Genomic DNA, 14,514 nt, shown 5'->3' with positions numbered 1-14,514 from the left:
GTAATATGCTCTTTATATATGCTCTTTATACATCAATATCAGAATATTCCATTCCTATTCTATTGTTTTAGCCACTAAGCATATTTAAATACTTAAATAACTTAAATAACATACTTAAATAATACAATTGTTTATAAATGTAGCTTTGATAGATGTTTGAATATGGTTTACAGTAACAAAAAAGCGTGTTATGATCGATTAAATGCGCTGATCCGTCACTGTGCCTGTTAAATACATAGGACCGAGTGGAGTGGTATACCGCTCCAAGATGGCCGCCCTAAATCTCGTCAGCGACAATAGGCGACAGCGGGGCATGAGGCGTCTATCTTTATATTATGTCTATGTTCAAATCCATGCTGAGAGTGGAACTCCTCCAATCAGGGCTCCTCCGCAGCTCTGATTGGCTCAGCAATGTAACGTGATCCTCTGATTGGCTAAGCAATGTAACGTGATCCTCTGATTGGCTAAGCAATGTAACGTGATCCTCTGATTGGCTAAGCAATGTAACGTGATCCTCTGCAGCAAGTCATGGCAAAGCGGGGCGTCACCACGACTTTACACAGTGTGTCTTTACCTCCGCGGCAGAGGCTCCGCTAAATCCCTGAGACCGACTCACCGAACCCCTGGGGTTCGACCGAACCCAGGTTAAGAACCACCGGTCTAGAGGAAACACCCAGGAGTTTCATATATAAACCCTGCAGACACTCAAAAATCACTATGGCTCAGTGTTTTAAGTTTGCCAATATAAAAATGAACATTTCATGAAATATTCAGCCTGTCTTCAGTGTTTAACCTCTCTGTCTTAGACAAAGCTGCTGGCTGAACATCTATTAACTCTATTTTCTCTCTTCATCCTTTAAAACCGACTCAGATTCTCTGCTCAGATGTTTCTCTACTAGAAGAAGCTGCTGATGGAGATATGCTGACACTACTGACTTTTTCTAACATAGAAAGTTCTCCTAGATCAGTTCTTCTGTTTCTGTTTGTGTCTCTGCTCCGTCTTCTCAAACCTTCAGTCGTGGTACCGATCCAGGTTCTGGTTCTGGTGGAGGTTTCTTCCTGTTAAAGGGAGTTTTTCCTCTCCGTATTTGTTCATGCTCTTACAGGAGGAGTGAACGCTGCATATCAAACTGTCAATGCAGTCTGTTGGTTTACTTGGAAAGTTTTTAACCAGTTTAACCAGTAAACTGAATTTCACTGCATTAACTAGTTTTTTCTTGTAAAGTAATTTCTGATTGGGGCTGTGTACGTGTTCTGGATTGGGTTGTACCCTCTAATGCATTTTATGTCAACATTTAAACTGAAACAATGAGGCTTCCCAATGTTGTGGGATTCAGTACCAATGACCATTACATCACTACAAAAATTAAATAATCAAAGATTAATTTATTTACTTTTTATTTATATTTGTATCATGTTCGAATAAAATTTCATTTCATTTCAATTTCATTTCATTTCATTTCACTTTTGTGATTATTGATCAGAGCTCTGGGAGAAGTTCATAGCTTGCAACATTGTAGATCATAACCTGCTTTAAACTGAACCACATATTCCTCCCTGTTTAAAAAAAATATATCCAACATCTACCTTGGTCTGAGTTCTGTGTTTAACTTCATGCATTTTAAGCCGTCACTCCCTCCTGCTCCAGGATTCTGTTCTGTTGGTCGGGTTCTGATCAAACATTCAACTTCACAGAAAATCATAAATCATAGCCCTCCATCCATCCATCCATCCATCCATCCATCTATCCATCCATCCATCCACTGTATGGGTATCTCCATACACTGAATAAAAACACACTGCCACCTGTTTTTATTTACTGTGTGAAGTAAAATCAGACCACATTCCTTTTGTTTTAAATCAGTCACCAAAACTGTTTTATTTTCTGCATAAACTACAATCATGAGAAAATATGTAGAGAAATGAAAAAAGGTGGATGTGTCTTTGTCTTCATGGTATGTAAACTTCTGGTTTCAGCTGATCAAACCCATAAATCCCTCTCTGCCACCAGTTTAACCCTCATTGTGGGAACCAGAAGGTCAGAGGTGAGTTCTGGGTCTGGAGGAAGCCATGAACCTCCTCATCTGAGTTCCTGTGATGAAGATATGAAAAGGTTGTGAACCCTTTCACAGTGGTCATCCAGTGGGTATTGGATGCTTTATACACATTACAACATGTTGCCTTCCACTGTGGCCCACATGCAGAGTTTGTTGCTCATATTGTATTTTGGTCTCATCAGACAAAGAATCAGTTCCAGTTAAAATCCTGGTGGAGTTTAGAAAGATCCACATGTTTATGTAGGAGAACAGAAAATGACTTTTTATGACAGTTTCCCTGCATCTAATGGTTGCTATGGAGACAATTAATTAATTTTGAACCTTCTTAAATCTGCAGCAGTTGTAATAAATGATGCATCATATTTTCAGGATGGGTCTGAAGGTAATCTTAATGTTTCATTAAGTTTGAACTAAACGGTGATCTAGTTCCTCATGGATCCACCAGTTCCAACATATTTCATGTTTTTCAAAATGCAGATTAAAAACAACCAGCTGACCTGACTTGATCAGAGTTCATGCATTGCTTTGGTGTGGAGTGATTTTAGCTTCTATTGCTAAAATCTGCATTTAAATCAGTATCTGTGAGCGCCCTCTTCTGGTTGGAAGTGATAATTGTGTATGACAAATTATTTTATTTTAACATTTCATTAAAATGAGCTGTTACACTTTAAGACCAGTGTTCTCTCCATGATGCCTCAGCAGCTTTCCTCTTTGACCTCTGACCTCTGTGTTGTTTCCTCTCCTACAGATCAGACAATCAGAGCTGAACCTGGACAAACCATCATTCTGCCATGTGAAGCTGCTAGGAACAAGAATGAGTTAACTGTAGACTGGAGCAAACCTGATCTGGGAGAAAATGATCATGTTGCTCTGTATCGAAATGATCAGTTTGATGATGAGGGTCAGAATCCATCCTATAAGGACCGAGTGGATCTACAGGACAGAGAGATTAAGAACAGAGACGTGTCTTTGGTTCTGAAGAATGTGACGACTGATGATACTGGAAAATATGAATGTAGAGTTCATCCCAGTAATCGCAGGAAGAGATCTTATCTGGACAATGAACCCATCTGCATCATCACCCTGCAAGTTTCTGCTGCAGGTGAGTCTGACTGGATCAGAACCTGCAGCTGCTTCATGGTTGTTGATGTGAGAGAGAAACATGTCAGATCAGATGTTTGAGTTGAGACTGATCTCTGATCACTTAAATCACTAAGTGATCAGAGATCAGCAGGTGATGATCTTCAGTCAGATCAGACTAACTCCTGGTTCTGTTCTGCAGGGAGCAAAGATGAACTAAAGAAGGATGAAGGGACCAAGGAAGAACAACCAGAGGATGGAGGGACCAACACTGGACTGACAGTTGGTCTCTCAGTTGGACTCCTTGTTCTGGCTCTACTTGCTGGAGGTTTTCTGCTCTATAAAAAACTGAGACGTTCATCACAGGAACAGAACCAGCCTTCTGCAGCAGAAGCAGAACTTCAGGCTATGAATGTTGAAAACCATCAAGAAGCTGAAACGTGAACATCTAGACATTCATTTCTAGCAGGAAGAGACTTTCAGCACTGAGAGAATATATGAAGTTCAGCTCCAAATTATTCACTTCAACTGTTTCCATCATGGCTTTTTACAGCAGGGAACGAGCTGAATGTCTGAGACAATCAGTGAAAAGTTTTAAAAACTTCTTTTTATGGGTTTTTCCTAATCGTCCATCTTCTGTAGATATATGCTCCATCAGTTTTCATTACCTACAATGTGAGCTTATTTTATTCTCTGTTACTGTATTTGTGTGCAGCACTGTCAGCAGGTTAGATCAGATTTTTTGTAAAGTGACTAAATGTTTTTAGTCACTTTAGTTACAGACTCTACTGTGTATCTTTAAATATGTTTAAGCAGTAATCTCTTTCTCAACATTTGAAGAGAATGAACTCCATCTCCTCCTTTTTTACTTTTATTATGAACCTGAGAATAAGAACAGGTGAAGCTCCTGTTTCAGGGGAAATAAAAGGTAAATAAATCCTTTACTTTAAAACGGGATTTGACCTGACCCAAATAATCATTGACTTCTTTGTCAAATGAGTTCAATAATGACCATGTTGACTTAATGGGTTTTTGGAGGTGTGGGCCGTACGGGAGGGTTCCTTGTTTTTTTAAGGCTTTTGTGGCACCAGTGACCATTTTTCATTACTAGCTTGACAGGAAGACGGACAGATAATCTTTACCCAGGATTCTGCATCACAGACTGGACACCTGTAGCCTCAGGTGGTTCACCTGCTGCACCACTGAACATCTGATAGCTCAGAAATAACCCAGCATAGATGGAAAGCTGAGAAATAAACCTTTATTTTTAGGACGGACATGGAGAGAAGAGGAAGGACATCTCTCTGTTTGGAGATGAGGCAGAGGAAAGAACTGAACAGGACAATGATAGACTGTTACACCTTTAAACAGAATATTCTGATGTATTTGTCAAGCGCAAAACTTTACAAACAAAAATTTTATTTTGAAGAATTTGACTGACCAACAAACAGAAAAAATCAATGTTCATGTCTGTACATAAATGAATATGTACACCCAAAGTCATAAATATTAAAATACGATGCTTCTTGAAAGTATTCACGGTACTTTACATTGTCAGAATTTTATGTTAAAGCCTAAATGTATTCAGTTATTTTTCCTCAAAATTCTACACATAAATATCCCATTATGCCTGTCAAGTTAAATCAGCAAAGCTAAAGTTAAAATGAACATTTTGGAAAAACTTAATGACATTTTTTATTCATCTTATTTTTTCAATCAATCAAATTTTATTTAGCACATTTCAGCAGCAAGGGATTTCAAAGTGCTTTATGTAATTAAAATAAAAACAGAAAGAGATTTAAAAAACATAATTAAAACGTAAACAGTGAGAGAGAAATAAAAATAAATTAATAAATAGATAAAAAGAAAAACCCACTCTAATCCTAATTTAGCCATAATCAACTCTAAATGGGTGGGTTTTAAGTTGAGATTTAAAGGCTCTCAGTGTTTCAGCTGTTTTACAGTTTTCTGGAAGTTTGTTCCAAATCTGTGGTGCATAGAAACTGAATGCTGCTTCTCCTTGTTTGGTTCTGGTTCTGGATGCAGAGCAGAACCAGAACCAGAAGACCTGAGGGGTCTAGACGGTTGGTACAGCAATAACAGATCTTTAATGTATTGTGGTGCTAAACCGTTCAGTGATTTATAAACTAACAACAGTATTTTAGTCCGTTTTTAGATGAATCTCATCAGCAGTGCGATATTAATAAGCAACATAAGTAGGTTAATAACAGAAAAGAAAAACATTAATCACAAATTTATTATAAATAGAAATCACATTTAAATATTCAAATACTTTGCATGAAGTTCAAAGCTGATCTGTTTCCAGTGATTATTGATATTTCTGCAGCTTAAATGGATCCAGCTGTGATAGATTCAGCTGATTGGATTTAATTTAGAAAAACACACACACACACACCTGTCTCTGCCCAGTCCAGTCCTCAGGCTGAGCCCTGTGTCCCTCTATAAAGTCTGGATTCAGTCAGAGTCCCATCAGGGTCCCAGTGTTCAGGTTACAGCAGCAGAAATGTGAGAACTGGACAGAACTCCACTGTGTTGTCACTTCACATCCAAAATGGAGGACTGGTCGGTGGTTAGGGATTTGTGATGCTTAACAGTACAACTACAACAAAACAGATTATTTTAAATGTTCAGTAAAGGCATTTTTCCAAAGTCATTGGTGGATGCAGTTGGCCATATTAAGCCATCAGGTTCCCCCCAGGATCCTGTGCCTCCACGATTTTTTAAAGATATTTTACCTAGCATAGGGCAGCCTGTTCCTGTTCTTGCAATTATAAATAGCAGTCTGTCCTCAGGTGTGGTCCCTGCTAGTTTTAAACATGCAGTAGTGAAACCACTGCTTAAAAAACCTGGCCTTGATCAAACTGTTCTGGCTAATTATCAGCTGATTTCCAAGCTCCTTTTCTTTCTAAGGTTTTAGAGAAAATTGTGTACTGTCAGCTGACACAGTTTTTAGATGACAATGGCATTCTGGAGGTTTTCCAGTCAGGTTTTAAAACTCTTCAGAGCACAGAATCTGCTTTGATTAGAGTTTTTAATGACGTCTTTATTGCATGTGATTCTGGTCACCATGTTGCTCTGATGTTACTTGACCTACTGCTGCCTTTGATACAGTAGACCACAACGTTTTAATATCGCGATTACACCACATTGTTGGTATTGATGGCACTGTTCTTAAATGGTTCAGGTCTTACCTGGAGGAGAGAACATTTTCAGTGAATGTTCGTGGCTCTGAATCATCTGTTGCTTCAATGTCTTATGGTGTCCCACAGGGCTCAATTCTGGGCCCACTGCTTTTCTCTCTTTATTTACTGCCTCTGGGTTCTATCCTTAGGAAACATGGGATTTCTTTTCATTGTTACGCTGATGATTGTCAGGTTTATTTGCCCATAAAGCAGCAGGATGTACATTCAATCAAACATCTCCTGGCATGTCTAGGAGATATTAAAGCTTGGTTGGCCTTGAACTTTTTAAACTTTAATGAAAACAAAACAGAGGTGATGGTGTTTGGACCCAGTGGCTCCTGTGAGCCCTCCTCTGTTGACCTGGGACCCTTGGAGGAATATTTGAAACCTGTTATTACAGATCTTGGTTTTAAGGTGGACAGTGATTTTAAATTGGACAGCCAAATCAGAGCCGTGGTTAAGTCCAGCTTTTATCATTTAAGGCGATTGGCGTCAGTGAAATCTTTTCTTTCCAGGCAGCATTTTGAAACAGTGATCCACGCTTTTATTTCAACTCGATTGGATTACTGTCACTATATCTGGGAGTCAGTCAGTCGCTGCTCTCACGTCTGCAGCTAGTACAAAATGCTGCTGCACGACTTAGGACAGGAACTCGACAGGGAGCAGGTGACCCCTGTCCTGGCCTCACTTCACTGGCTGCCTGTATATTTTAGGATTCATTTTAAAATTCTTATGTTTGTTTTTAAATCATTGCATAATCTTGCCCCGGCTTACCTCTCTGAGCTTCTTCATCCTACATATCTTATCGGTCTCTCAGGTCAGCAAATCAGCTGCTCTTGGAGGAACCGAGAACAAAAAGGAAGCTCAGAGGGGACAGGGCTTTCTCTGTCATGGGCCCCAAATTATGGAATGACTTACCTTTGCAGGTCAGAGAGGTCCCTTCACTGTCCACTTTTAAAGCTCGTCTTAAAACCCATCTATTTTACTTGGCTTTCAACACCAGCGGGATCCAGTTTTAAATTGTATGTTTGTTTGTTTTTAAACTGTAAGAGTTTTTATTTTTTTATTGTTATGTTGTGTTTTATTGTACAGCACTTTGTATCAGCTGTGGTTGTTTTAAAGTGCTTTATAAATAAAGTTGGTATGGTTTGTTATGAATTGTTGAAAATGGAGTAAAATTAGATGTAATCATGCATGTTCAGTACAGTAAAGCAAAACTTATTTCAATAACATCCATGTTTTGTGAAATAATTTTATTTGAGAGAGTGCTTAAAGGTTGCAACATCACAAAAGCCCAATGTTTATAACAATATGTTAATATCTTAATTTAAGATTTTAAATTTGTTTTGCATTTGTGACATTTTGTTTTTCTTTCCTTAGACTTTGTGACTATTTTTTATTTCCTCTTTTTTCTGCTTTTTTCTTTTTTCACATCAAACTTTTTCTAATACTAATGTGCCTTGTCCTGCTGTGTTCTTTGAATTTTATATAAAGACTGGAAAAAAACACAAAACATGCCATAAATCTGCTTTTTAACTCAAAACATCACATGCAGCAATGAATTGTGGGTAATACACTTCACCAAACTCCGGCTGGAGGCGGACTCAGAGTAAGGGCGGAAACGGGATCCAACATGAGTGAAGGGTGGATGTGTTGAATGTAGGAGACACTACGACCTCTGACCTTCAACATGAACGAGCATCTGAAGGACAGGAAGGAGAAACGGGGGAGAGAGAGGACTGGGACCAGGTTTACATTCAGGTTCCACAGTTGACAGTGCAGGTCAAAGGTCAAACAACAAGCATAAAATCATAGAAAATGTCTGCAGATCTCAGATGTCTTGGGTCATTAATCTGGGGAAAGATCCAGAAACATTTCTGCTGCTCTGAATGTCCCAGTGAGCTGAGAAGGAAATCTGGAACCAGCAGGACTTTAACTAGACCTGCTGGCTCTAAAGTGAGGGATCAGGAGAGGATGGGTTTAGTCAGGGAGACCAAGAAGCTGATGCTGAGTCTGTCAGAGCTTCTGGGTTCCTCTGTGGAAAGAGGAGAAGCTTCAGGAAGGAAAACCATTTCTGTAGCGATCCACCAATCACAGAGGTCAGATGAATAAATAAAGTCTGGATTTTACCACCTGAAAGACTCTTTGACCAGGAGAAACAAGATCATCTGGCCTGATGAGACAAACTGAACTCTGCTGTGAAACCAGGCCAGTACCATCCCTACTGTGAAGCATGGTGGTGGCAGCATCATGCTATGGGGATTGAACTGTCAGGATAAAGGGAAGGACATCCTGGATGAGAACCTGCTCCAGACCTTTACCTCAGTCTGAGGTGATGGTTTATTTGTCACCATGACAACGACCCAAAGGTCATGGTCCTGACCTCAGCGGCTTCAGAACCGCTCTGTGAAGGTTCTGGAGGATCCAAACCAGAGTCCAGGCTGGAACCTGACTGAACGTCTCTACAGAGATCAGAACATGGCCGACAGACGTCTCCATCCAACCTGACGGGTCTGGAGGAGACCAGCCTGTCTGCAGAATGATGATCTGAACTGGAGGAGTCAGATTCAGCAAGAAGCAAAGGGTGTGAAAACTTATGTGATATATTTATCTATTTTGAAAAATGTTCAATAATCTCAAACTTGATCCCATGAGTTATTTCTCTGTAGAATTTTGCTGTGAATACATTAAAGATCCGGCTGCACAGTGGCGCGGTTGGTAGAGCTGTCGCCTTGCAGCAAGAAGGTTCTGGGTTCGATTCCCGGCCCCAGTCTTTCTGCATGGAGTTTGCATGTTCTCCCTGTGCATGCGTGGGTTTTCTCCGGGTTCTCCGGTTTCCTCCCACAGTCCAAAAACATGACTGTCAGGTTAATTGGCCTTTCCAAATTGCCCCTAGGTGTGTGTGTGTGTGTGTGCATGGTTGTTTGTCCTGTGTGTCTCTGTGTTGCCCTGCGACAGACTGGCGACCTGTCCAGGGTGTACCCCGCCTCTCGCCCGGAACGTGAGCTGGAGATAGGCACCAGCACCCCTCCCGACCCCATTGAGGGACAAGGGTGAAGGAAAATGGATGGACATTAAAGATCCATTGCAAAATTACACATTCATTCTCCTTTACATCTAAATATATGTAGTTCTGTAAACACTAACAAAAAATAGAATTAAGTTTTCACTTCAACTTTTTATTTACTGCACAGCTGCAGACACTGTTCTAAAAATAAAACCTGTTTTACTTCCTTAAGTGGAAAGATGTTAAATTTAACTTACAAATGAAAATTGATCAAATATTTATAATCACACTTGAATATGTGGATGTAACACTATTCAGTTTGTTTTAAACCATCTGTAGTTTATTTTACTGAAACCTGTGAAAGAAATGCTGGAACTCAGTGATGGTTCCTCTAACAAAGCTGCTGCTCTTCTGGTGAATTCAGTTCTTTGTCTTAGTTCATTTCATCCATCTCTCCTCCAGTCAGACATCTGCTGGAAATAACAAGGTATTTCACTTTCTTTGGTTTAATTATACAATCTCCATTTTACCTGTAAACCTGGTGATTTATCTAACCTAATTTGTGAAGGACTCAAAATATGAGGCAACATATTAATGATAAATGTTAGAATCCATGGCTCTCAGTTCAGTAATCAATGTCATGGTTGGTTTTACAGACCATGAAATACTGCAACAAGAAATGTTCATATATTTATTGTTCAAAGTGTTTTACATGATAAAAACAATGAAAAACATTTAATACTGTGATGAAATAAGAACCAATGAAAACATGCAAGTCATTATAATTAATCAGTGTTCCACTCTAATCACAGGAAACTCTAAATAAAACGGCTTTTAGTTTTGATTTAAGGAAATTAATAAAACTAAAGTCTGGTTCTACTCTAGGAAAACAGCTTCAGTCTCAGTTATTATCTATAAATACCTGCTTGATAAGCAGAGGTGAAATAAATGCTCTTTGTGAAGTTACACTGTGAAAAGTTAACAGCAATAATTCGGTTTAGTTTGGGATAAGAGACACAAGAGTGGAACAAAAGTGGAAGTAAGTAAACTTTATTTTTATAGCACCTTTCACAGGCATAAAAATCACAAAGTGCTTTACAAAAATGGAAACATGAATAATAAAAGAATCTATAATCAATGAACAAAATGAACCAAAAGCCAGTCTGAAGTCTTCAGACGTTTTAAACCCGTCAGTCGACTCGGAGCAGCCATTGATGGAGGGAGACGTTCCAGAGCCTCGGTTCCTCCACCTGAAACGCTCCGTCACCACGAGGTTTAAAACGAGTTCTGGGACCGACAGCAGAAGATCAGAGTCCTGGACGGACAGAGAGGCTTCAGAAGGTCCGATATATATGTGGGAGCCTCACCATGAAGTGCTTTAAAAGTTAACACCAACATTTTAAAGTGAGTCCTACAATACACCAGGAGCCAGAGCAGAGAGGCCAGAACAGGAGTTCTGTGATCGGCTCTGTGGGTTCTGGTAAAAAGCCCGGCTGCAGCATTTTGCACAGACTGAAGGGAAACCAAGGAGGAGCAAGAAACATTTCTAACCATTTGTTAATGTGATGCTTGGAACTGTTTCCTGATCAGATCCTCCCATAAAGACGTGCTGCCTATAGAAATTATATATTGTCATATTAATCATATTGTTTCACCGTTTCAGTAAAAACAAAATTCTGTTAAATGTGAATATGAACAATGAGACGTGTTTCTGACCAATGTACAGGTTGTAGCTTTAAAAAACTAAAAAAAACCAAACATGTTTAGAAGAACAAACCTCATAACCCTGTTAAAGGAAGAGGGCGGTCTTTATTTATCAGGAGGAAACGATGAGCAGAAGTCAGATCAGTCAGAGCCGCCATGATGGAAACATCTCTGCAGTTTCTGCTCTGTAAGTAAAGATCATTTATTTATTTAGTGATAATTTATTCACTGCTCTGGAAGAAACTGATTATAGAAAATATGATTTAAACTGTGTACTTATAAATTACATCATTGGAAACATCAGAAAGCTCAGCAGAAAAATAACCATATCTTCACTGCCTGCTAATGTTGGAGTTATTACAGTCACTGCTAAGTACTGTAGTAACTCCATGAACCCCAAAAAACTTAAAATGTCTTTTTTGTGCTAAACAAAGACAATAAGTGTCAAGTTTTTCAGGTTGGGTTTACTGTGTGATTCCCCACTTGAAATAGATATTTTCCACTGTGAAGTTTGAACTGGATTTCACTCAAAGAGCCTTTAATTTAGTTGACTCATCTTTATTTTTTGTATGATGGTCCACATAACACATAGGATGTAGGTGAAAAACCTCAAAAGAAACAAACATCTATTACATTCTGAAATTAAGATAAATACATTGTGAATAATCAGATTTCTACCCCTTTAAACCAGTTATTTCAAAAGTATAATAAATATTTTATAGTAAAATTCAACAGCAATAAATAAATTAGCATTTTTATCAACATTTTCTTAAATATTTTCACAAATATTCTGACCATTTTTTTTCTTACTTTAACCAATAAACACCAAGTGTATTTTTTTCTTCTTTTTTTAACTTACTAGCTTGACTTCAATAAGATTAAATGATTTGATACAACAATCAGAGTTCATTTGCTGCTCCAGTGAAATTCAGCAATGAGCAGCAGCATTGTGAGGCTGCCTTTCACAGTTGGTAGAAACGTTTGCACACTTCTGAATCTACAGGCTACCAGCACTGTTTGCTTCTCATGCTCTCAAACAGGAGTCACAGGTCAGTCACACCAAAAGAAGCTGCACTCTAATTGTTAGAAGATTGAGTCCACCTGGTTCTCCTCACTAACAGGCAGAGAGGAGCTGCAGAAAGGTGCAGCAAAAGGGGAATGGCAGATGGGAGCGGTTACCTAGCAGTTCACCAGAACAATAAGTTGTGTAAGAAAATTTAGAAATCAGATGTTGAGTCGTTGTGAATCTATAGATTTAATTTGAATAATTTTATTGTAAAATCAAATCTCTGAGCTTTAAATCTGAATTATACAGTAAATACAAGCATGTGGAACTGATGAAATATTAAATTACTAATACATGTCATTTCTATTCAGTTGTGACTTTACTGGTTTGGTGCAGCATCAATAAAGGTTGGTAACTTTTACACTGTTAAAATGTTTGAAATTGTATTAAAAATATTAAGCATTACAATAATTATTACATTTTGTATAATTTTCAACAATTATTAAACTCATGAGTATATTTCACATTTCAGTCTCTCCAGCTGCTCTGACTGTGAGTCCCAGCAGATCTCAGTTCTTTAAAGGAGAATCAGTGACTCTGATCTGTGAGGATGAAAACAGCTCTGATGGAGGAACTGTGAGGAGAAACACAACCAGAGGAACCAGGAAGGGATGTGAAGGATGGGGCAAATTAAATGGTTCTACCTGTAGCATCAGCTATGTTTTAGAAAAGGACTCTGGCCTGTACTGGTGTGAGTCCATGTCTGGATCCTCCAGCAGCAGCAGCAGCATCCAGCTCTCTGTCTCTGGTAAGATCAGACTGTGGAGTTAGTGTTGCTGTGTGGAAATGGATGAAATGCTGTAGTTTGTCTCTGTGTTGAGGTGGATCAGTGATCCTGCAGAGTCCTGTCCTCCCTGTGATGGAGGGAGATGACGTCACTCTGAGCTGCAGAGCAAAGAGTCCAGCCCACAACCTCCCAGCTGCTTTCTATAAAGATGGCTCCTTCATTGGTGATGGACCATCAGGTCACATGACCCTCCTCCATGTCTCCAGCTCTGATGAAGGCCTCTATAAGTGCAGCATCAGCGGTCAGGGAGAGTCTCCATCCAGCAGGATCTCTGTGGAAGGTCAGGAGGTTCAATCATCCAGCTGTCTGAGTCCTGATACATGTTTAATATTTAATAAATATTTATATTCCAGAGAAACCAACCACCACCTCTTCACCTGCAACCACTCAGCCTCCTCCTCTGCCTACTAACTACACTCTCTATTCTATTGTCTGCATCATTCCACTGGTTCTATTGGTTCCACTGGTTCTACTGGTGAGGCGAGGAATTCATAGGAAATCTGACAGTAAGAGACTCTAAATATATTATTAATGTTTGTTTTACTGAATAATTTTAGATGTACATTTAAAAAACTGTAATAACCATATCCAGTAGTTTTTCCATCCTTTTTTTTTTGTAAATCTAACTCACATTTCCAAACAGCTGATAGTTTCTCATTAAAAGGTTTTATTCCAGTCAGGATTTATTGTTATGAACAAAGTTTTAACAAAGTGAATTAATTGTTTATTTTTTATTCCAGGTGAAGAACAGGAAGTTGAAGATGACAGAATCATCTACAGTGATGTCAGAATAAAACAGCATCATGAGAAAAAAACATTAAATAAAGGTCAGTTTGTTTTTGATGTTGTTTTACTTTATCAGGATATTTTATTATAAAAAAGCAGATCATTTCAAAACTGGAATATTTGCAGATTATTATTTGTTTTACTCTGTTTCAGTTTCTACAGGCTATGTAGTTAAAGTTTTACCTCGTTTTCAGGATTGAGACTCAGTGGATAAAAGATTTAAGATCAAGTCCAGTTTTTATTCCTGTCTCATGTTGGTTTGGTACAAGTTGCTCAGTGTGAATGTGTCTCTAGTCAGGAGAGCATTAGGTCATAAACTTGGCCCAGGAGTTCCTGACAGACCAGCTGTTTGTAGATATAGATACATAGATTCTATCCTGGGTCATTTTCAGCCAAAATCTATACAATAAATCATATTTGTTCATGTTTAAAGTGTAAATAATATTCAACAGACACAACATTTTGAAGTTGTAAAGATAAAACCATACTAACCTGAATAAAGCTGATAAAATTGGCATCATCTGATGTCTGGTGGAGAAACCAGAACCAGAACCAGAACCAGAACCAAACAGGTCAGAGGTTCTTATCACTGCTGAGGGTTTTCATTTTTAACTCTGAAGTTTTCATCACCATCTTTATGTTTGTAGTTTTCATCTTCATGGATGATATAAACTGATTGTATCTCATCATGTCAGTGACTAACAGATCATCTTCCTCAGAGAAACGAGATGAAGACGAATCTGGACCAACGTGAAGGAAACTCAGCAGCTGGTCAGGAGCCCAGACATAGAAACACAGAGCATAGATCTATTAATGCTGTTAAA

The 14,514-nt window shown here is 38.7% G+C and overlaps 2 protein-coding genes and 1 long non-coding RNA gene across 3 annotated transcripts in view; all 3 read left to right on the top strand.

Moving 5' to 3' along the window:
* Nucleotides 1–2,612: 2,612 nt before the first annotated feature.
* Nucleotides 2,613–4,672, top strand: LOC103132223 (uncharacterized). The gene is made up of 2 exons (XM_007543989.2): nucleotides 2,613–3,159; nucleotides 3,340–4,672. The coding sequence occupies exons 1-2, from the start codon at nucleotides 2,745–2,747 to the stop codon at nucleotides 3,579–3,581; spliced, it is 657 nt and encodes a 218-aa protein (XP_007544051.1). The 5' UTR covers nucleotides 2,613–2,744; the 3' UTR covers nucleotides 3,582–4,672.
* A 7,537-nt stretch (nucleotides 4,673–12,209) lies between these two features.
* Nucleotides 12,210–13,424, top strand: LOC103132225 (high affinity immunoglobulin gamma Fc receptor I-like). Its single transcript, XM_016667226.1, has 5 exons — nucleotides 12,210–12,258; nucleotides 12,429–12,464; nucleotides 12,590–12,865; nucleotides 12,939–13,184; nucleotides 13,258–13,424. Exons 1-5 carry the CDS (start codon nucleotides 12,210–12,212, stop codon nucleotides 13,422–13,424), a joined length of 774 nt encoding a protein of 257 aa, XP_016522712.1.
* Nucleotides 13,425–13,589: 165 nt separating this feature from the next.
* Nucleotides 13,590–14,514, top strand: part of LOC107835061 (uncharacterized) — a 2,653-nt gene continuing 1,728 nt past the window's right edge. The window contains exon 1 of the long non-coding RNA XR_001660891.1: nucleotides 13,590–13,731. This is a non-coding gene — a long non-coding RNA (uncharacterized LOC107835061). The remainder of the gene's footprint in view (nucleotides 13,732–14,514) is intronic.

This window comes from Poecilia formosa, unplaced genomic scaffold (genome assembly GCF_000485575.1).
Source record: "Poecilia formosa unplaced genomic scaffold, Poecilia_formosa-5.1.2 Scaffold962, whole genome shotgun sequence".
NCBI classification, from domain to species: Eukaryota; Metazoa; Chordata; class Actinopteri; order Cyprinodontiformes; family Poeciliidae; genus Poecilia; species Poecilia formosa.
This window is presented reverse-complemented; position numbering and strand designations above follow the sequence as displayed.